Raw genomic sequence first — 20777 nt, 5'->3', positions numbered from 1 at the left:
TCGCTGATGGCCGCGTGCCCGCCTCCCTCTGACAGATCCGTGCTGGGCCCTGGGGGACGCGCCATCGCGCAGGCCTCCCGCTCCCCGGCCCGGTATGTGGGTCAAGGGCTTTCACCTGCAACTTCGGGACACAGCCCAAGCCAGGACCCCCGTGCGTGGTGTCCGGTCCCCTCCCCCCCCAAAGACAGACCCGGACCACAGACCACACTCGGCCAGCACACTTCCTTGCAAAAACCCTTGGCTCGTCCAAGGGCCAGTGGAAATTTATTATTTTTAATCCTTTTCCGTCTTTCCCCAAGTGGCTTTTCCTTGCAAAATGCCTGACATGACACCAGAGGGGAGAAGGGGCCCCTCAGGGGCAGCCCCGGGGGATTTAAATACAAGCTGGAGGGGAGGACAGGGCAGGCGTGGGGGGACAGGCAAGAGACAGCACTGAGGGACATGGCTTCTTAGAGACCAACGGTTGGTTTTCTGCAAGAAGCAGCTGTGCTGAAGGGCAGAGGCCGGGATCCTGGGCAGGAAGAGATGGCAGAGACACCCCCAATGCTGGGAGGCAGCCCCACTCCCCCAGAGAAGTAGCGGTGGAGAGGCGGCTCTGGCCCTAGGCTCTCAGGATGAAGGAATAAGCCAGAGGCGCTGCCTCAGGGAAAGGGCGATGCTGGCAAAGTGAGGGTTAAGGCTGGTGCCAGGCCTCTGGCACGGTGGGCCTTCCGCCTCCGCCTGCCTTGGGGACAAAGGGGCACGGTGGGCAGGCCTCGCACGGGCCTGGCTCTGGCAGGGCAGGGGGAGGCAGGAGCAGGCTCCCTGTGTGACGGAGACACAGGCCCAGCCAGGCTGCCCGCCCACCTACCTGGCTGTGCTCAGACCCCACCGCAGCTGGACGGCTCAGGCTGTGAGTGTGGGAGGGGGCGGGAGGCTGGGGAAAGGCTGGGCTGCTGGGGCCCCTCAGCCACCATGCCCATCCTGAGGTCTGGCCCAGGACCCTGGGTTTGGGCTCCTGGACACCGTGGCCACTGAATGCAGCCAGGGGCGGCAAAGGCCAGGCAGGCCCTCAGCTCCTGGGAAAGGGAGAGGGGAGGAAGGAGAGAAACCCAGTGCAGCATACATAGAGGTGGGGAGACAGACAGTGGAGCCCTCATTCCAAAGGAAGGTGCGTGGAGGAGCATCTTTTCAAGGTACCTAGAGGCAGCAGCAGAGCAGCCCCCCGTGCCTACCCCAGCCACAGGTCCTGTATGTTCTCCCTTGGGGGCCCTGACAGAACCGGGGCTCAGGGCAGCAGGCAGATGGGCCAAAGGGAGATGGGGAGCCCAGGACGCCCCAAAGCCACAGACTCAAATGCCCCAGGAGAGGGAGAGGCATCTCCTGCGCCCTCTAGGGGCATCATCTGGAGAAGGCATTCCCTCCTGTCCCATCCCAAGGGCCCCTCCTAGCAACAGCCACCGCTAGCTGGTTTCACAGGGGTGCTGTCGATCTTGAGGTTGGGCCGTTCACCCCCGGAGGCCGCCCCTGGCCCCATCCGCTTTTTGATCTCAGCAGCCATGGTCATGAACGCCTGCTCCACGTTGGTGGCATTCTTGGCACTTGTCTCCAGGAAGGGGATGCCCAGAGAGTCTGCAAACTCCTGCCCAAGGGAGAGGAGAAAGAGGGAGAGAGAGGAAGATGAGGGATACAGCCCCTGCCCCCACCCAGCCCCTCAGCCTGGACAAGCCTGCTCACCTTGGCTGTGGTGTTATCCACAACCTTCTTGGTGGTGAGGTCGCTCTTGTTGCCCACCAGGAGCTTATTGACATTCTCGCTGGCATAGCGGTCTATCTCCTGCAGCCACTGCTTCACATTGGCGTAGGATTCCTGGAGGGCCCAGAGTCCGGAGTTACTGAGCTTCCAACTTTAGTCCCCCCATCCCCTCCCCAGGGCCTCAAAGAACAGGCCTCTCCTTTGAGGGAGAGGCACTGAGCTCGGAGACCTGAGGAAACCTCCTCGCCTTTAGCCTTTTCTCCTTACGGGATCAAAGAAACCTAGCCCCCAAAGTTGGGTACCATGGCTCATGCCTGTAATCCTAGCTACTCAGGAGGCTGAGATCTAAGAATCATGGTTCAAAGCCAGCCCAGGCAAAGAAAGTCTATCAGACTCTTGTCTTTTACCATCAAAATGCCAAAAGTTAGAGCTGTGGTTCAAGTGGTAAAGTATCAGCCTTGAACAAAAAAGCTAAGGGAGCTAGGTGCTTGTGGCCCATGCCTGTAATTCTAGCTACTCAAGAGGCTGAGATCTGAGGATCACAATTGGAAGCCATCCTGGGCAGGAGGGTCTATGAGACACTTATCTCTAATTAACCACCAAAAAAGTGGAAGTGATGCTATAGCTTAAGTGGTAAAGCATTAGTCTTGTGCAAAAAAGCTCAGGGACAGGGCCCATGCCTTGAGTTCAAGCCCCACAACTGACAAACACACACACACACACAAGCTAAACAACAGAGCCCAGTCCCTGAGTTCAAGATCAGTACCGGCACAAAACTAAACCAAAATCAAGACAAAAGATCAAGCCAGGCACTGATGGTGCATGTCTATAATCCCAGTTACTCAGGAGGCTCAGATCTAAGGGTCATAATTCTAAACCAGCCCAGGCAGGAAAGCCCACAAGACTATCTCCAATTAACCACCAAAAAAGCCAGAAGTAGAGCTGTGGCTCAAGTGGTAGAACACTAGCCTTGATACAAAAGCTCAGGGACAGAGCCCAGGCTCCAAGTTCAAGCCATAGGACTGGCACCAAAAAAATAAAAAAAATGCTCAGCACAGCCCAGCTGCCGGCCAGCAGCCCCAACATTACACAGCTGCCTAAGCCTACAGGGTATCCAGTGCTGCTGCTGTCCTTCCTGGAACCTAAGTCTAGGGCCTAACCACATATAAGACATCAGGCGAAGGGCAGACAAAAGGGGAAAAAGGCAGAGGACATGCAGGTCAGTGAGAATTACCAAGCCCCACAGTGGTCTTACATCCATTTAAGGGTTTTGAGGGTCTTTTTTTTCCTTGTTGGTTGTGGGACTTGAACTCTGGGCCTGGGTGCTGTCCCTGAGTTATTCAGTTCAAGGCTAGCACTCTACCACTTGGGCCACAGTGCCACTTCCGGCTTTTTCCGCTTATGTGGTGCTGAGGAATCGAACTCAGGGCTTCATGCATGCAAGGCAAGCACTCTACCACTGAGCCACCTTCCCAGCCCTGAGGTTTTTGTTTTGTTCAATGCTAGGACTGAATTGAAGGCTTCACCCAGGCTAGGCTGAACTCCCTGCCACGCCATCCCTTTAAGTCCCATGGGAGGAAGAGGGTCTTCACAGCGACCGTTAGGAAATGGGCGTCCCAGGCACAGAGCTGAACATTCATTCTACTTCTGGCACCAACCGTCTCCTCAATGGGGCACAGATGCTGCCAGCAGCTCGACATCCCAGACAAAGGCCGGCACTCAAGCTCCAGCTGCTTTTCCTTCTCTGAGGCACACTGGGCTCTAATGTATACTTCCTGTCGTGCCCCAAGCCGGGCTCTGTGCTGGGTGCAAAACGGGGAACTCAAACCAGGGCCTGCCCCAAGGCATTCAGGGAGCAGTTGAGGAACAGAGCAAAACACACTCTACAGTAAGATGGTTAGAAGCCAGGGAGGGCCAGGACTGGTAGCAGGGGAGGAGATAGCTGGCAAGCAAGAGGAGTGGGGAGTGGGAAAAGGGGGCTGCTGCAGACCCTGAGGTGGGAAGGCCAGAACTCAAAGGATCTCAGCTTGGCTAAGACCGGAAGAGCAGCGGTTCTCTGACGATGAACAGCAGACTAACACTTGTGGTCTGGAAAGATTTTTCTGGGCACAGTATGAAAGCAGACCAGCAAGAAAATGGCGACCAACTGGGAGATGGTTAGAATAATCTAGATCTGTGCTAGAGAATGTGGCGGGGGGGGGGGAGGCTGGGAAGGTGGCTCAGTGGTAGAGCATTTGCCTTGCATGCATGAGGCCCTGGGTTCGATTCCTCAGCACCACATAAGCAAAAAGAAAAAAGCTGGAAGTGGCGCTGTGGCTCAAGTGGTAGAGCACTAGCCTTGAGCTGAAGAGCTGAGGGACAGCGCCCAGGCCCAGAGTTCAGGCCCCACGACCCCCCCCCCCCCAAAAAAAAGAGAATGTGGCCGGGAAGCAAACAGGCTTGGAGTCAGGCTCTGCTGGGTAGAACCCAGGCTCAGTCAATTACTGTGTAACTTTAGGCATGTCACCTGACCCCTCTGAGTTTTAGTTTTCTCTATTATATAAAGCAGCACCTCTGGCAGGGTTTTTGTTTGTGCAAGAGAATGAATGCAGGCCCGTCTCAAAACAAGTGCTTAATTAGCAAGAGCTACTATTATCCTCATCACTGCTATTATGAGGGGACAGATTTGAGATGATGGGACAGAATAAAGGGGCCTTGAGGCTGATGGGAAGGAAAGTTTCTGGTCAGGCCCATAGGGATGACATTACAAAGATAAGGATGTAGGAAACAATGTGGGGAGAGATGGTGAGCCCAGGCTGGGAACAGCTGAGTTCTGCAGATGGTCTGAAGCTCAGGGGAGGTGTCCAAGGGCAGAGAAGGAGTTGATTAAAGCCAGGAACACTGGGCTCTAACTCTGGCCATTCCTGATGGAGAGACATTACATAACACCTCTTCAAGTTTTTGATCTAGGAAGCACAGGTACGGGTTAAGATTATGAAGACATACGTAGATGCTGATGGCTCATACCTGTAATTCTAATTATTCAGGAGGCTGAGAACTAAGTTTGGCTGTTTAAAGCCAGCCCAGGCAGGAAAGTCCATGAGACATTTATCTCCAATTGTCTACCAGAAAAGTGGAAGCAGAGCTGTGTCTCGGGTAGAGTGCTAGCCTTGAGCAAAAAAGAGCTCCAGGACAGTACCCTAGGACCTGAGTTCAAGTTCTATGACCACCAGCAGGGCACCAGACCACAACAGGGTAGATGTGGGGGGAGGAAGGGCTGGGGCCAGGCAAGCTGGGCACCTGTAGCTCATGCCTATAATCCTAGCTACTTAGGAAGCTGAGATCTGAGGATTGCAGCTCAAAGCCAGCTCAGATAGGAAAGTCTGTGAGACTCCAAAAGTGGAGCTGTGGCTCAAGTGTAGAGGACTAGCATTGAGCAAAAAAAAGCTCAGTGACAGAACCCAGGTCCTGAGTTCAGGCCGTAGGGCTGGCACAAAAAAAAGGGTGGTGCTGGGGCTGGCAGAGGGCAGCTCAGCAGTAGGTTGCCTGCCTAGCAAGTGTGAGGCCATAAATTCAAACCCCAGTACCACCGCGACCACCACCACCACAAAAAAAAAAAAAAGAAGAAAGAAAGGCAAACATTATGAAGTCTGCAAGCTTAAAATACGGAAGAATGGTTTCATGGTTTTTGTTTTTTGGTCAGTCTGGGTCTTGAACTCTGGGCCTGGGCACTGTTCCTGAGCTCTTCAGCTTAAGGCTAGCACTCTACCACTTGAGCCACTGCACCACTTCTGGTTTTCTGGTGGTTTACTGGAGATAGGAGTCCCACGGGCTTTCCTGCTAGGCTGGCTTTGAACCATGACCCTAGATCTCAGCCTCCTGAGTAGCTAGGATGACAGGCGTGAGTCACCGGCGCCTGACTGGAAGGATGGTTTCTTTTCTGATGTTGTTTTTTTTTGGGTCCGGTCGGGGGCCTGAACTCGGCCTGGGCGCTGTCCCTCAGCTCTTCAGCTCAAGGCTAGTGCTCTACCACTTGAGCCACAGCACCACTTCACCTTTTTTCTTTTTGCTTATGTGGTGCTGAGGAATCGAACTCAGGGCCTCATGCATGCAAGGCAAGCGTTCTACCACTGAGCCACCTTCCCAGCCCCTGGAAGGATGGTTTCTGATGCCACTACTGCCAGGAACATGTGATTGAAGACACTGCAGTGAACATGGGGTGCTGGACCTCTGCTCACACAGGGCTCAGTGCTCCCTTACTTTCTTGTCTAACGCCTTCTAGTTGCTTGCTCCCTTCAATGTCTTCACACAGGAAGCCACAGCCCTCACACACAGGTTAACCTCTAACTAAAGCCCAACAAAACACAGCGCTTAGGGGCTGGGAAAGTGGCTCAGTGGTAGAGTGCTTGCCTTGCATGCATGAGGCCCTGGGTTCGATTCCTCAGCACCACATAAGCAAAAAGAAAAAAGCCGGAAGTGGTGCTGTGGCTCAAGTGGTAGAGTGTTAGCCTTGAGCTGAGGAGCTAAGGGACAGCACCCAGGCCCAGAGTTCAGGCCCCATGACTGGACCCCCCCCAAAAACAAAAAAATAAACAAACAACAACAACAACAACACAGTGCCTAGAAGGTACAGAACCGGAATGAGATGCAGGGAGGGGAGGCGTAAGGCTTGGTTCTGCCAAGACCCTTCATCAGGGCCTCAGAAAGCTCCATTTCTGTGACTGTTTTCCTTGTAGAATGAGTCAGAGTACAGTCTCCTTTCCAGGAAGCAGGGAAAAGATGGAAAGCACAAAAAGAAGCAAGCAGCAAAACCTAAGCTTAACAAGGTGTTGGTGGCTCATATCTGTAATTCTTTCTACTCCAGAGTCTGAAAGCTGAGGATCACAGGGCAGCCAGGGCAGGAAGTCTGTGAGACTTATTTATTTATTTTGAGCTGGTCCTGGGGCTTGAACTCAGGGCCTGGGAACTTTTCTCCAATTAACCATCAAAAAAACTAGAAGCTGTGATTCAAGCAGTTGAGCACTAGTCTTGAGCAAAAAAGCTACAAGACAGAGCCCAGGTCCTGAGTCCAAACTCTAGTATCTGCACAAACAAACAAAATCCCCTAATGTTATCCGTATACTGTGGGCTCATACCTATAATGGTAGCTAGTCAGGAGATTGAGATCCGAGAATGGAAGTTTGAAGCCAGCCTAGACAAATCATTCAGACTCTTATCTCCAATTAACCACCAAAAAGCTGGAAGTGGAGAGGTGGTTCAAGTGGTAGAACACAAGCCCTGAGCGAAAAATGCTGAGTGAGACCACTAGGCCTGGAGTTTAAGCCCCAGTACTGGTACAACAACAACTACAACAACAACAATTACAACAACAACTACCCTTCAAGGTTGAAGAGGCAAAGATGGAGAGGAGAAGTTCAGTAATACCTGGTCAGTGACGTCATACACCACGATGATGCCATGAGCTCCCCGGTAGTAGCTAGAAGTGATGGTCCGGAACCGTTCCTGACCAGCTGTGTCCCACTACAAGACAGTATGGAGAGGGGCAGGTCAGCCCAATATAAGCCCCATCTTCTCAATGCACATATTTCTGTCTCAACATCTAGAGGAAAGCCACACTCACAATCTGAAGTTTGATGGTTTTGCCATCCAGCTCAATGGTTCGGATCTTGAAGTCCACCCCGATGGTGCTGATGTAGCTCTCTGTGTATGTATCATCCTGAAAGTTTGGCGCCAGTGAAGTGGCCTGAATGAACGGGCCTAAGGCCCATTTGGAAAGCCTCTCCCCCCACCCCCAGCCTCCTGCCCTAGATGGGCTCCTAACCCTCAAGGCCCAGCTCTGAGCACCCCAACTTGCCAGCCCTGTACCCTTGTTCTGGCAGGACCTGAAACCTCCTGCTTCGTCCCCAGGTCTTGTACCTACTATGCCCCCAGGGACACCTTTCTCCCTCCCAGCAGCAAGCCAAGACCTCAGAAGGATGGTACAGGGAAGGGGCTTCTTACTCACAGCAAACCGAAGGAGCAGGCATGACTTGCCTACACCCGAGTCACCAATCAAAAGCAGCTTAAACAGGTAGTCACTGGAAAGAGAGGATGGGAAAATATAAAGGAAGGGAGGGAGCCCACCTCATCATCTTGGGGTTACCACTACAGCATCCCCCCACACTGAGTCATGCTTTGGTTTGGTGCTCACCACATCCACCAGACCTGAAAAGAGAGGGTGGAGCCCCTCACTTGCAACAAGCTAGCCCACAGGGTCCTCAGTCTGCCGAGTGTGCATTCCCACTCTATGGAGAAGGAAACTGAGGCACAGAGAGGGAACTGACTTGCCCAGAGTCACAATCAATGAGGTAGCAAAACCGGATATCCTTCCCTGCTTCCTGGTAAGATTCCACGATTCTATTCAGGAGGTGTTATTTTGGAAAGCCACACTCTGCCTTGTGGTGTGTGTAGGGGAAGGCCCAGAAATGGATTCTAGGGCCCAGCCCAAAACTACCTAGAGAAAAATCTACCTAAAGAGCTTGTTATAAAATCACCAACCAGGGGCAATCCATGTGTGGCAATAATAGCACTTAATACTGAGCTGTACTTCAAATGCATCCTCACATTAAACCCTCACAACAGTTCGATGAAGGCAATGTTATGATTTCCAACTAATGAGGAAACCAGGAGTTAAGAGAAGGGAAGTGACCTGCCGTGTTACCCGGCTGAAAACTCTAAGAGCCTACTGCTTCCTTTATTTCCCCTTCCAATCCTGCTGAGGTTCACTCTTCTCCAAGGGAATCTGAGGTGTGGAGCTGGAGAAGAAAAAGGAAGTGGCAGAAGAGGAAGAAGGCAACTGATACTTGGGGAAAAGTAGAAATGCAAGGCATGAGATGAGGGCCATAACCCGCAGCGAGCTACCAAGAAGTGAAGCATTTGAGGAGCACAGAATCGTCCTGCGTGGGGAAAGCAAATTCTACATTCACCTAAAGTTCTCTGGCAATGTGACAGCGGAGGGAAAAGGGTGAGAAGGTGGCGCTGGAGGCCTGAGTGAAGGTAAGAGGGCAGGAAAGGACAGACCGCCGGAGAGAAGAGCGACCCAGGCAAGGGCAAGGCGGCAGCCCTGGAGAAGAGGACCTGCAGGGGATGCGAACCAAGGGATTCCTGGGGTCTTTGAGGGTCTGTGCCAGACCCTGCCAGTTCAGAGAACTGTGTCCAGAAGAAAAGCAAGGGCAGAGAAGTTCACGACCCAACCGAAAGTGCCTGAGTCTTAACTCGAAACCAGAAACTGTTGAGAGGCTCTAAATCACCGGGTTCGTGGGACAAGCAGCGGGGGAAACTGAGGCCTGGGGAGAGTGGAGCTGCTGGTGGCCCGACCGAGGCCTACTAGACCAGTATCTCGGGCTTCAAGTGCTGCCCTTCGGGGTTGCCGCCTGTAGGCCCCGGGCGCCAGGAGTAGGGGTGTCGAGCTGGGGTCCTGAGGACCCCCCAGGAGGAGGGGCAGAACCCGGATGTGAGGGGGGAGTCAGCGGAAGAGAGACCCGGATGTGGGGGGGGCGCCGCGCAGTTCTGACCCAGGCCAGACAATCCCAGTAAGCGTGCAGCCCCGCACTCGGGATCGAGGCTGCGCCGGACGGCGCGGGCGGGGCTCACTCACTATTCGGGGTTCATGGCGGCGGCGGCGGCCCGCTCGGTGGCTCCCAGTCAGCTCTGCTCCGCCTCCCGTTCCAAGATGGTGGCCGCTCCGCCTTAGACGCCCCTCCCGCATCGCGCAGGCGTAAACACTCTCGACTTCGGTCGTGCCGCGCTGCCTCCCGGAACTTGTAGTCTCTCTCGAGTGTCCAACTTACTCCCGCCTGCGCAGGCGCAGCCCGAGGAGCGCGAGCGGTCACGCGCCCGAACGCTGGCGGCGCGCTGCCTTCTGGGGCCTGTAGTCCAATCTCAGAACGGATGAAGGGACTGCGCTCCGAGCGCTCCCACCCCGGCCCCGGAGACCCGGGCTCGGCACTTTCCACTTCCCTCGAACAGAGGGCTGCCATCCTGCCCCGTCGACTCGAGGTTGTGAGCACTGACGTGTGTATTAGCAGGACCAGTAAAAGTTCACTTCTCCAGGGTTATTCCTGTGCTGGGCACCTTTAAGTCACCCGCAGCTCCAGGCTATCACCACTAAACTGGTCTTGTACTATGGGGCCGAGCTCATCAAAGGCCGCACTCTTGAACCCCAAAAGCGAAAGCTTTAGGAGAAATTCCGCACTGCTGGTGCCTCTAAACACTTCCCAGGCAGGGGTACAGAACTGGTTCCAGCATCGCGGGGCAGGACTTGGTGCAACCCCACCCCAACCTGGAGACGCTGGGGGCCTTGGGCCTCCGCTTCAAAACCAGCCTGGCTCAGATTCAAACCGTCTTTATTTCTACAGCAACATCTGAAAATAGAGAGCGACCGCCTCACCCCACCTCTGGGGCAGCCCCTCTTGCCACTGGAGGCCGTCGCTGGCCCTGGCGAGAAGCTGCGGGCATGGGAGGCGTGGGGATGGCTGGACATGGCGCCCTGGGCGGGGCCAGGCCGTGCCTGGGCAGGAGGGGCAGTGCATATGGCCGGGGTGCAGCGCAGGGCCCGGCGGGGACGGGCCAAGGCCCTCCGTCCTAGGGCACAGAACCAGGCTGGGTGGGGCACATCTCTCAGAGGCCAGGTGCACCCTTTGGGGAGGTGCCGCTCTGAGAATATCGAGCCTGGAAGATACCACCGCGTGGAATGGGAGTGATTAAGGCCTGGGTGGTACCACTGGGGAAGGACGGGGCTAATGGAGGCCCGGACAGTACCGTGGACTGAGGGAAGGGACACGGCCAATAACTTATTTCTCTATATACAGAAGCAACGGCCGGAAGGGAGGCAGGAGTGTCGACGGAGGGCAGATGCTTAGTGTTCTTGACTCTGGGGTCTGGGGTAAGCAGGCCATGAAGGGGGAGTCTCTATCTTGGGAGACTCCAGTCAGCCACTACCACTGACCCCCAATCAGGAAAGAGGGGGCCCTGCTGAAAGAATAAATAAGGGGTAGAGCTGGAGCGGGCAGGCTCGGCCTCCAGGGCCCAGGCTGAGATGACAAGGGAGGGGTTACCCTGAGATTGAACAGAAAAAACGGGTCCTTGGGAGAGACGGTGGGACAAGCAGCAGGCCCATGCGCAGGGCTGGGGTCGGGGGGTGCTGGGTAGATTCTGGCTGCCCCTTCAGGATTAGCCCACAAGGGAGCTTCGTCGGGAGAGGTCCATGGAGCTGGAGCTGAGGGTGCGGCTGTCAGAAAGACCTGTGCCTCCAGGCTGTGGGCAGAGGGGCAGGAGTCTCAGCTCCATGCTGCTGCAACTGTGTTCCCTTCCTCAGTCCCAGCAAGGCCCTCATGGAAGCCAAATGGGAATCCCAGGGACTGGGCAGAGGCAGAAATGGCCGGAGGCCACTGCTGGGCTTCACTCCTGCCACCTCCACAGTTACTGTGTTGGCATTGACAGATTATAATTCCACCCCAGGGCAGGGGTTGTGGGCCCTTCTTCTTTCTCCCTGCTGTCTGGCCCAAAGCAGACTGGGATGGGGACAGACTCATTGCTGGATGATGAGACATGTCAGAAGCTGAGCAGCAACATATGTAGATGTGTGTCCCAGGGCTCTGGGGCGGGGCCTGGGCCTGGGCTACCTAGTCCCATGTACCCCAAACCCCTACCTGGACTGGCTCTTCCACACTCTTGTTGAGGAAATTGAGGGAACTGGCCCGCTTCATCCTAAGGGAAAAGAATGTCTGAGCACTGCCCGTGGTGGGATAGGGCGGGAGTGGGGGAAGGCTGGGGAGGGAGAGCAGAGAAGGGGGACAGACTTGGTGGGAGTAGACCAGAGAGGTGGGGAGGTCACGTGGGGCCAAAAGGATACACTTGGGTTAAGAGATGGCCTGGGGTCATTGGGTCTGGAGAGGCTTACCCTAGGTATGGGGCTCACCTGGGGTTAGGGGGCTCCTGGGGACCACCCCCTTGTAGCTTCTTCACCAGCATCTCACTGCTGCGTCTTAGGGCATCCCGGAGCTTTCCAAAGGAGCCGCTGCGCCGTAATGAGCCGCTGCCATCCTATGGGTGGCAAGGTTGTCTCTAGGCCACACTGGCTACACTAGCCCCTGGCCCATCCTGGCCCTCACACTCACCCCGCTCCACTCAGCTGCAGGCCCCGCCTCCTCCGGGTCCGACTCAGACCGAGGCCCTGAACCTCCAGCCACATCTCGGCTGCTCCGGCGGTCTCCTCGCCCACTACTGCCATCCTTCAGCAGTTCTACCACCTTGGTCTGGCTGGCAGGGTCCAGGCCCTGGGGAGGGGTCAGAGAACATCAGATCCTGACTGGAACACATACTGGGCCTCACAGGTCCCTGCCCACCTCTCCGGCACGAAGCCTCACCTGCTTGCGGCTGCGGCTAGCACAGTCCTCCAACGTATGTGCGGCCTCCAGCTTGCCCTGGCGCCGGTACAGGGCCCCCAAGCTGCGCAGGGTGGTGTTGACTGTGGGGCTGTGGATGGATGTCAGGATGGTCTCAAACTCTGTTTCCTCAAGAACCAGGGACTACATAACAGCCAGCCTACCCTGGGCTCCGAGGAACCACCAAGCCAGCTAGAATCCAGCCCCTTCCTTGTATATATCCCAGCGTATGCTAGACCCACTGGTCTCCCTAAAGGACTGGAAATCTGGGCCCTCATGGGATGTTGCCAACAGGATCAAAAGCTGGGAGACCCAGGAGAGCATCATGCTGTTCCCAGTGCAGAAAGCCCTCCTGGGACAGGTGGCCTGTGACCTGGGCCTTGAATAATGAGTTGGCAGAGGAGAGGTTCCAAGGGTGAGATGATGGAGTATGGAGCTTGAGCCTCCCCAGGGAAGATGCATTTCCCCATTAACAATCTACCCTAGCAGTCTGCTGACTTTACCTGTCAACCTTACAGGCCTTGTACCAGCTACCGTATTCCCCATAGGGGCCGCTGTCCCGGCGCTTATCCTGGGGGAAATAATGGTTGCGGGAGGTGGGAGAAGCTCTCCCTCCCGTCCACATATCCCAGCCTCATACCCTCCCCCAACACCTGCCCACTGAATTACCTTGCTCTCCTCCCGTTCCTCTGCATGCATCCAGATGGGTTTATTGTCCCCTGGAGGAGGAGATAGGACAATGTCACCAGCCTGTTTCTTCAGAATAGGCTGGCCACAGCAGCACCCAGGAAGGACCAGGGTTGGGCTTTGTTGAATGAACAAGAAACAGACTTAAAACATCATTGGCCCTCCTCTGGACACACAGAGAACAGGCCTAGATTGAGTAGTTTGTAGATAGGGTAGGACCACAGACAAAATACAGAGCCTTACACACCTTAGGCCTGTAAGCCCAGGACTCTGAGGAGGCTTGCATGACAGGCCAGGTTCTGAGAGATCAAGAGGAAATGACCAGCCGGGCGCTGGTGGCTCACGCCTGTAATCCTAGCTACTCAGGAGGCTGAGATCTGAGGATCGAGGTTCAAAGCCAGCCCGGGCAGGAAAGACCTATCTCCAATAAACCACCAGAAAACCGGAAGTGGCGCTGTAGCTCAAGTGGTAGAACACTCGCCTTGAGCTGAAGAGCTGAGGGGCAGCGCCCAGGCCCAGAGTTCAAGCCCCACGGCCGACCAAAAAAAAAAAGAGGAAATGACCAAGGACCACAAGGCTGTTTCCTAGGAGACCCCTAGAGTGTGCTGTCAAGATACATGCCAGTCAGGGCATGTTACATGTGAAGCTGAGCCACCAGCCAGATTCTAGGCACGAGGGCCTGCTTGGTTGTGGTAGTGCTGTGTTCATGGGGGAGGGGCCCCATGCTGGATATGCCGGAGGCATGTGATGATCATGGACTCACCATTGACAGAGCCAAACTCCTTCTCATGAGCCCGGGTGAGGATTTCCTTGTACAGGATCTCTGCATCCTGGTATTTGCCCTGTTTCAGGTAGCAAGAAGCCTAGAGGGGTAGAGCCAGGAGGGTGAGCAGGATGCAGGGAGCTGAGCTTACTCCTTCCTCCCCGCTGCCCAGCCTCCCTCCTGCCCCACCGCAGTGCACCAGGTTGTTCTTGGTCTTGGCCACATTGGGGTCATCGGGCCCAAGGCGTGTGGCATAGATCTCCAGGGCCCGCCGGTAGTAGTATTCCACCTCTTCGGCTTTGCCCTGGTTCTGGCACAGCAAAGCCAAGTTGCTGAGCTGCTTGGCCACATCTGGGTGAAACTTGCCTAGGACCTGGGATGGAGGAGTCAATGGCTGGGTTCAGAGTCGCCTGGATGCCCTGCTTGCCCCACCCACAGCCCTATCTGTTCCCACCTTCTCCCGGATCTCCAGTGCCCGCTTGCACAGCGGCTCTGCCTCCTTATATTTGCCCCGCTTGCCATATAGAACGGCCAGGTTGTTCAATGTTGCAGCCACCTGCGGGGTGGGAGAAGGAAGGCACCTGACTTAGGCCACAACTAGGGGGTAAAGGTATCTTTCCCATCCTCTAGTCCTTTACTCACAGCTGGGTGGTCCTTGCCCAGTGTCTTCTCCCGGATGGCTAAAGCATCATTGAGCAGGTGGGCTGCCTCCTTGTATTTATTTTGGTCCCTAGGAGTAGATATTCAGAGATGCCCTTCAGCCTGAGGCCCAGTTCCAGGGGACAGTAGTCCCCTCAGCCACTGATGAGTGGGCATATGCGATGATTCATGTGGGTAACCTAGCTGCTCACCCTCCAAGAGCCCAAGGGAAATTGAGTAGGTTACTCTACCTGCTGAGGTCCTACCTCATGCCCATAGTTCTAAGCCATGCACAATGAGTACCCAGTGCCCAGGCTCACATCACTGCCAACAGAAAGCCTTTCCAACCTTGTGTTCTAACTCAACTTTTCAAAGCCCCTGCTCAAGCCTGGGTGCCTAGAAAAGTCACGCTGACTTCTCAGGACCCTGGCATCCTCACATGTCACCTTTGATACTCATGTGTGAAGCTATTTCTATCTAGATCCCAGTCCCTTCTCTCTCCACTCTCAACTGATCTTGGAGCCCAGGGCCCAGGAAGGATCTTCAAACGTGGGCAGAGGATCCTCACCGATAGACCAGGGCCAAGATGTTCAGCATGGTGGCCACATCAGGATGGTCGTGGCCTGAAGTCTTCTCCAGGTCCTCTAGCGCCTGCTTGCAGAGGGGAACAGCCACTTCGTAGCGGCCCTGGGAGGCGTACTGGATCACCAGGTTGTGCAGAGTGCGAAGCCGTGCTGGGATCTCATAGCCCCCGTGCTGGGCTGCCACATCCCCTCCTCCAGGGCTGGGGGCTACAGGGCCAAGGGCAGATTAGATCATCTTTCCACTGGACAGTGTTGGCACATGCCAGCTTGCCCTGAGCAAGTCACTAACCATAATGCTTATTTCCCTGTTTATAGGTCTGGATTTCCCCATAGAGAGTGGGTCAAGTCACAGTTCCAAAAGCTGTCTGTACCAAAAGCAAGTTCCTTACCTCCAAGACTCAGCTTCCCACCTGTGGGATGGACTCCCATATGTGTTTAACAACACAAGTTAAGCAAGTATTGCTGGCTCAGCCCTATATTGCAATGGTCAAGCCTGCCCCTCAGAGTCAGCCCAGAGAGGAGCTAGCAGCAGGTGCAGCACTCTGAACCGTGATGTCAGCTCCTGGCAGAGATCAGGGGTGTGAGATGTAACAGGGAAGATCTGCCTTTTACATTCTAATGTGCTGCGACATTGTGAATGGAAACAAGCAACTTCTGGGTCCCAAAGTCCAGGACTCATATAACCCTTTTCCCCCACCCAGAGCCAACTGTCCATCTGCACCTGGGCTCTGCTCATCCTCGTTGGGGAATAGGTCGTCCAGAGAGTCTTTGGGGACGTCACTCTTCTCCTCCTGGGAAGGAAGACAGGGTGTCAAGAAAAGTGACAGATGACCCATGGACCAGGTGGGATTAAGTGTTCCCTACCACCCCGGGCCTCTGGCTAGGGTGGGCTCACATTTGGTGAAGCATCCTCATCCAGCTTGCGAATCTGGCTCATGAACAGCAGGTGCTGCTTCTCCTCCTCCAGCTGGGCCACTGCCTGCTCACTGCGCTGCAGCTTCTGCTGCGTCCCCGCCAGCTCCTCACGTAGCCACTGGTTCTCTTGCACCAGGCGCCGCACCTGAGCCCGCAGCTTCTGCTTCTCTGACTCCACAGCCCCCAGGTGGCTTGATAGTGCCAGGATTACCTGTGCAACCAGCCAGATGAACATCAGAGCCCTGGCCACCCCTCAGCCTGAAACCCCGGCCTGGGCCTCCAGGGACGAGTGAGAAATCAGGCCTGGCCCTGCTTGGGAAGGGGTGCTGGGCCTACGAGTTCTCCCACCCTCAAGGAAGACTCCCCACCAGGTCCCAAACAGACCACAGTCCAGAGCTCAAACTCAGGTTAGATTAACCTGAGAGCCATGAGTGAAGAGATCCCTGAGCTCCCAGAATCTCTCTCCCCTGGGGAAGCCACAGCCATTATGCCACCCAGATAGGGCTAGCAGTTACTTAAGAACCATACATGGGCAAAAGGCTACTGAAAGACACCCTAGCATCCAGCATCCTCTGCCTTCTGTACTGCTGATTCCCCTCCTGAGCTTTCAACCTCTTCTTGTCTTAGAGCCTTGGCATGGATGGGCTCCACACATGGAATCCAGGTTGCAGGGTCATTTCTTCCTCTTTCTAGTCATGCCCTTTGTTCTTCTCCAATTATACACTGGGCTTCACTGTCAGCATGCTCCATGTCGTCCTGTTCCCCACACCTGCAATGTAGTGGCCTTCCAAAAGGCCCAGCAGTCTAGGACTCTACAATCTCTAGTTGATTAGCCAATATCTTTTTTAAAAAAATTTTTTTTGGGGGGTCCAGTTGTAAGGCCTGAACTCTGGGCCTGGGCGCTGTCCCTCAGCTCTTCAGCTCAAGGCTAGCACTCTACCACTTGAGCCACAGCGCCACTTCCTGCTTTTTTCTTTTTGCTTATGTGGTGCTGAGGAATCAAACCCAGGGCCTCAGGCATGCAAGGCAAGCGCTCTACCACTGAGCCACCTTCCCAGCCCTTGATTAGCCAATATCTTAAGTGACAGGTATTTTCAAAACTACTAGTGTTAAATGATAGAATGTGCCCAGGCAGTGGCTCTATCAAGATCTGAGAACAAAGCTTTTTCCATGGGGACTCTTTCCAGCCCAGTGTCCTCCTAGTATCTCATTCTGCATATAGTCCCTGCAGCCCCAAAACTAGACCACTCAGTTCTCTCATCCTTGACTTTGCATAAAGCACAAGTCAGGGAAGTTATGCTGTCCTCCTTTTCTCTCCTTACTTCATTCCCAGGTTCTGCTGGGCCTACCTCCAAAACATCCTAGAAACTGATTCCCTTCTTGCCACTCATGGCTATCAAGTTAGTCCAAGTTGCCATCTCTCAGCTGAATTCATGCAGTGGCTGCTTCCCCACTCACTACCTGCTTCCATCTGTAACTCACTAACCTTTATTCTCCAAATCTCACAAAGGAAGCTTTTAAAACCCAAGTTAGACTAACTATGTCACCTTCCTGTTTCAGAGTCTTCCAGAAAAGGATACCTAATTTCCTGAGAATAAACCCCATGAACTGGTTCCTGCCTTCTGTTCCTCTTCCCTGTGCCATGAAGCTCTAGTGGCTCACTTCCACCTCAGGACCTTTCCATATGCATCTTTTCTCTCCCCACCTCCCCGACTTTAAGGTAACATTTCACAGTGTAGCCTAGGCTGCATCAAACTCTTGTTCTGCCTCATTGTCCCAAGTGCTAAGATTACACAAGTGTATTACCACATCTGTTGAGGGCAGGAATCTTGTTTATCACTCACTTTATCTCGTTGGATCCTGCTTCCCTAGCATGAACACACTGCTTAGCACATAGCAGACATTTGATAAGTTAGTTTAACGAATGAATGGATGAGTGAGTTGTAGGGGAGTATTTCTTTAAGAATGCCCTTCCTGTTCGAGGCTATTTGGTCTCCTGTTGAGCAGGGGGAGTAGGGGGGGGGGCAGTGGGGCCGGGAGCTCTGTGTGGGAGTGCCAGTGCTCCAGGTCTCCTGGGGCAGAACTGGGAAACCTCCAAAACGCCTTCTTTTCTTTAATGTATTTATTTTGGCTCTAACATGGGCTTCCAAGGGCTAGGTGGTTCCCAGCTCAGATCCTGTTTCTATACAGTTACCGGGACTCCTCTGATGACCTCCCAGCTCAGTGCTCCAGACTGACCTACCTGAGCCTCCCCCAGCCCCAGCTCGATGGCTTCCAGAGAGCGGCGCAGGAGGATGCAGCGCTCCTGTGAGCCTGGCTCAGCCTCGCCGCCGCCGCCGCCGCCGCCGCCGCCGCCTCCCTCATGAGAGGCCAGGGGAGCCAGTAGGGCACGATGCTCTCCGCGTAGAGTCTCCAGTCCCTGGATGACAGCCTTGGTGCCCAACACGATTTCATCTTGGCTCAGCTTCTCCTCCCGCGGAAGCACCATCGTGGCCATGGTAGTGGCTGCCGCCTGTGAAGGCAGGGGAGGGCAGGCGGGCGCCGGGCCTAGGGCCACACCGCCGTCCACCCAGATTAGGTAAACACCGGCTGTCCCCGGACTCCTGTCCCCAGGGTGCCCGGGTCCCCGGGTCCCCCAGACGGCAGCTCGCACCGTGCCAGCCCTCGGCCTACAGGGGGCGCGCCAGCTTCGTCTCGGCCAGGGAGACGCAATGCGGTGCGGCGGGCGAGGCTGGATCCAGATTCCGCCCGGGACCCCCGGCTCTGGCCAGCTGAGGTGGTTCAGTCCGGGGGTTCCCAGGGACTCCCGGAGGCGAGACCCGGAACACCAAAGGGCGGCCCGGGGCCGCCGGGGTCCCTCCCGGCGGCGCCTCCGGCCCCGAGAGCCCCTCCCCCCCGGCCGGCCTCCGCGGCCCCCTCCCCCCCGGGCCGGCCTCCGCGGCCCCCTCCCCCCGACCCGCCCGCGGGGCAGCCGGGCGAGGCTCTCGGGTTTCTGGACCCAAGCCGCGCCCACGACGACCCCTCCCATAGGCCGGGGCAGGGTCCGGCAGCCCCTCCTCAGAAAACGCCAAGCTCGTCCCCGCGCGCCCCCCCGCCCCCCGCCCGCGTCCCCTCCCCACAGGCCCGCTCCCCTCACAGGCCGCGCCCACGACGACCCCTCCTCTCGGCCCAGCCGCGGCCCCTCCCCACTCTAGGGCCTGACCCCCTGTCCCGACCCAATCAGCCCGCGCCGACCTGCGCCTGCTGCTCAGGCCCGGCTCCCGCTCCGGCTCGGGCTCCCGCCCCGCTTCACCCCGACCAGCCGCGGTGTGCGGGTCCCGCTGCCTCCATCCCGCCGGCTTTCCCAGAAGCACCCGCGCAGCCTTAAAGGTGAAGCCACTACCTCGGCGGTGTCGGAGGGGGCGAAACACGCTCCAGTGGGCCGCTGGTTGCCTTAAAGGAGCGCGCAGGCCAGGCCTGCTCCGGGGGAGGGGCGGGGCACCGGGAGAGGGCGGGGCCGCCGAGGACCTGGGGCGTCGGCTTGCCCCAGGCGCGGGGTAACCCACCCGAGCTCGGGCTCGGGATTCCGCGGCTCTGCGAAACGCCTGGAGGCTCTGGCCTGCTAATGCTCTGGAAGCAGCTCACCCTGTGCGGCCGACAGCGAGGACAGCGGGGACAGCGGGGGAAACTGAGGCGCAACGCGTAGTCTCGGACCCTCAGAGTCCAGAGCGAGTCGGGCTCAATGAGCCCTTGCCGTTGGCTGGGGGCTTTCAGGCCTCACGAAGACCGGTTTGAAGTGGGTGCTGCCACGGTCCATCCCTGATCGCTCATGTGTCGTTACCCCCTCCCCTTTCCTCCCTTCAGAGATACCCATTTTTATTTTCTTTTTCCTCTATCGTCCTTTTTTTTTTTTTTTGAACTCAGGCTTTGCAGTTGCTTGGCAGGCGCTTTACGCCCTGGCCCACACCTCCGGCCTTCCACCTTGCTGTGGCGTTTAGGCCGCTTCTGTGGACAAGGGATCAGTGCTCCTGCGTATGAAAAGGCTGGCATATTCTGCTGACCGTATTATCAGGACAAAACGATTGTCCTTCGTCTCTGATGGTGTCATTTAAGGCTCAGATTAGATGATACCTCCTCAGAGAGGCCCACCTTGATCCCTCCCCCCCTTCCAAAGGGGTTCATTAGTCCCTGCGCACTTCACCTTCTCTAGAGCATTAATATTTCCAACATTTTCATTGTTTCTTCCCACACATCCGTCTTGTTCACTCACAAATTAGCACATGGTATGAGACATGGCGGCACTTGGTAAACACTGGTTTACAAAAAGGCAGAAGGATACATCTATTGGCCTGGCTAAGTCTCTCCAAACCCGTTTCTGGTCTGGTTCTTTGCATCCCTGGATCAGTACTGCCCCTAACCACTTTGAGGTGGACAGTTCTAGAAGGTGATGGCAGGATGACTACCCTGAGGAACAAAAGCTGCATAATGAGGCCTGGTGTTGGCACCCTAGCTACCCAAACACCTGGAGTGTTTCTTTTCTTCTTTTCTTTCATTTTTTTCTTTTTCTTTCTCTCTCTCTCTTCTTTCTCTCTTTTTTTTCTTTCTTTCTCCCCCCCCCTCTTTCTTTTTTGGTCAGGCATGAGGATTGAACTCTGGGCCTGGGTGCTGTCCCTAAGCTCTTTAGAACAAGGCTAGCTCTCTACTTCTTGAGCCACAGTGCCACTTTCGGTTTTCTGGTGAATTATTGGAGGTAAAGAGTCTCACAGACTTTCCTGACCTGGCTGGCTTTGAATTGAGATCCTCAGATCTCAGCCTCCTGAGTAGCTAGGATTACAGGTATGAGCCACTGACACCTGGATTTTTCTTTTCTTTTTTGCCAGTTCTGAGGTTTGAACTCAGCGCCTGAGCACTGTCCCTGAACTTTTTCTTGCTCAAGGCTAGCACTCTTACCACTTGAGCCACAACACCACTCTGGCTTTTTCTGTTTATGTGGTACTGAGGAATCCAATCCAGTGCTTCATGCATGCTGGGCAAGCACTCTACCTAGACTAAGCCACCTTCCCAGCCTGTGTT

At 55.5% G+C, this 20777-nt stretch overlaps 2 protein-coding genes across 3 annotated transcripts; both read right to left on the bottom strand.

Moving 5' to 3' along the window:
- Positions 1 to 221: 221 nt before the first annotated feature.
- On the bottom strand, positions 222 to 9464 carry LOC138824336 (ras-related protein Rab-1B). Its single transcript, XM_070018153.1, has 6 exons — positions 9350 to 9464; positions 7718 to 7790; positions 7334 to 7429; positions 7138 to 7233; positions 1717 to 1848; positions 222 to 1621 (listed from the first exon to the last, which is right to left on the bottom strand). The coding sequence occupies exons 1-6, from the start codon at positions 9361 to 9363 to the stop codon at positions 1427 to 1429; spliced, it is 606 nt and encodes a 201-aa protein (XP_069874254.1). The 5' UTR covers positions 9364 to 9464; the 3' UTR covers positions 222 to 1426.
- Positions 9465 to 10080: 616 nt separating this feature from the next.
- Positions 10081 to 19077, bottom strand: LOC138824335 (kinesin light chain 2-like). 2 transcript variants are annotated; one of them, XM_070018151.1, is made up of 16 exons: positions 18960 to 19077; positions 17968 to 18272; positions 15706 to 15936; positions 15532 to 15601; positions 14795 to 15017; positions 14230 to 14317; positions 14042 to 14143; positions 13787 to 13960; positions 13588 to 13687; positions 12807 to 12856; positions 12641 to 12708; positions 12120 to 12228; positions 11871 to 12029; positions 11672 to 11796; positions 11403 to 11460; positions 10081 to 11007 (listed from the first exon to the last, which is right to left on the bottom strand). In XM_070018151.1, the coding sequence occupies exons 2-16, from the start codon at positions 18220 to 18222 to the stop codon at positions 10924 to 10926; spliced, it is 1896 nt and encodes a 631-aa protein (XP_069874252.1). In that variant the 5' UTR covers positions 18223 to 18272; positions 18960 to 19077; the 3' UTR covers positions 10081 to 10923. The 2 variants fall into 2 exon arrangements, with proteins under 2 accessions (XP_069874252.1, XP_069874253.1); XM_070018152.1 differs by having other exon boundaries at positions 17968 to 18237.
- Positions 19078 to 20777: the final 1700 nt, after the last annotated feature.

Source organism: Dipodomys merriami, unplaced genomic scaffold (genome assembly GCF_024711535.1).
Source record: "Dipodomys merriami isolate MVZ:Mamm:240054 unplaced genomic scaffold, mDipMer1.0.p SCAF_128, whole genome shotgun sequence".
In the NCBI taxonomy this organism is placed as follows: Eukaryota; Metazoa; Chordata; class Mammalia; order Rodentia; family Heteromyidae; genus Dipodomys; species Dipodomys merriami.
Note: the sequence above shows the minus strand (reverse complement) of the source record. Positions and strands in the feature narration are given on the sequence as shown.

Bases quoted from the DNA above. Each gene is read 5' to 3' on its own strand.
- LOC138824336 (XM_070018153.1), bottom strand. The intron at 1,849-7,137 runs GTATTACTGAAC...TGGGCCCTCCAG, and splicing joins TGTATGACGTCACTGACCAG to GAATCCTACGCCAATGTGAA. The intron at 1,622-1,716 runs GTGAGCAGGCTT...TCCCTTGGGCAG, and splicing joins TGGATAACACCACAGCCAAG to GAGTTTGCAGACTCTCTGGG.
- LOC138824335 (XM_070018151.1), bottom strand. From the start codon at position 18,222: ATGGCCACGATGGTGCTTCCGCGGGAGGAGAAGCTGAGCCAAGATGAA. The intron at 13,688-13,786 runs GTGCACTGCGGT...CTACCCCTCTAG, and splicing joins CCAAGACCAAGAACAACCTG to GCTTCTTGCTACCTGAAACA. The intron at 12,709-12,806 runs GTAATTCAGTGG...TATTTCCCCCAG, and splicing joins AGGAACGGGAGGAGAGCAAG to GATAAGCGCCGGGACAGCGG.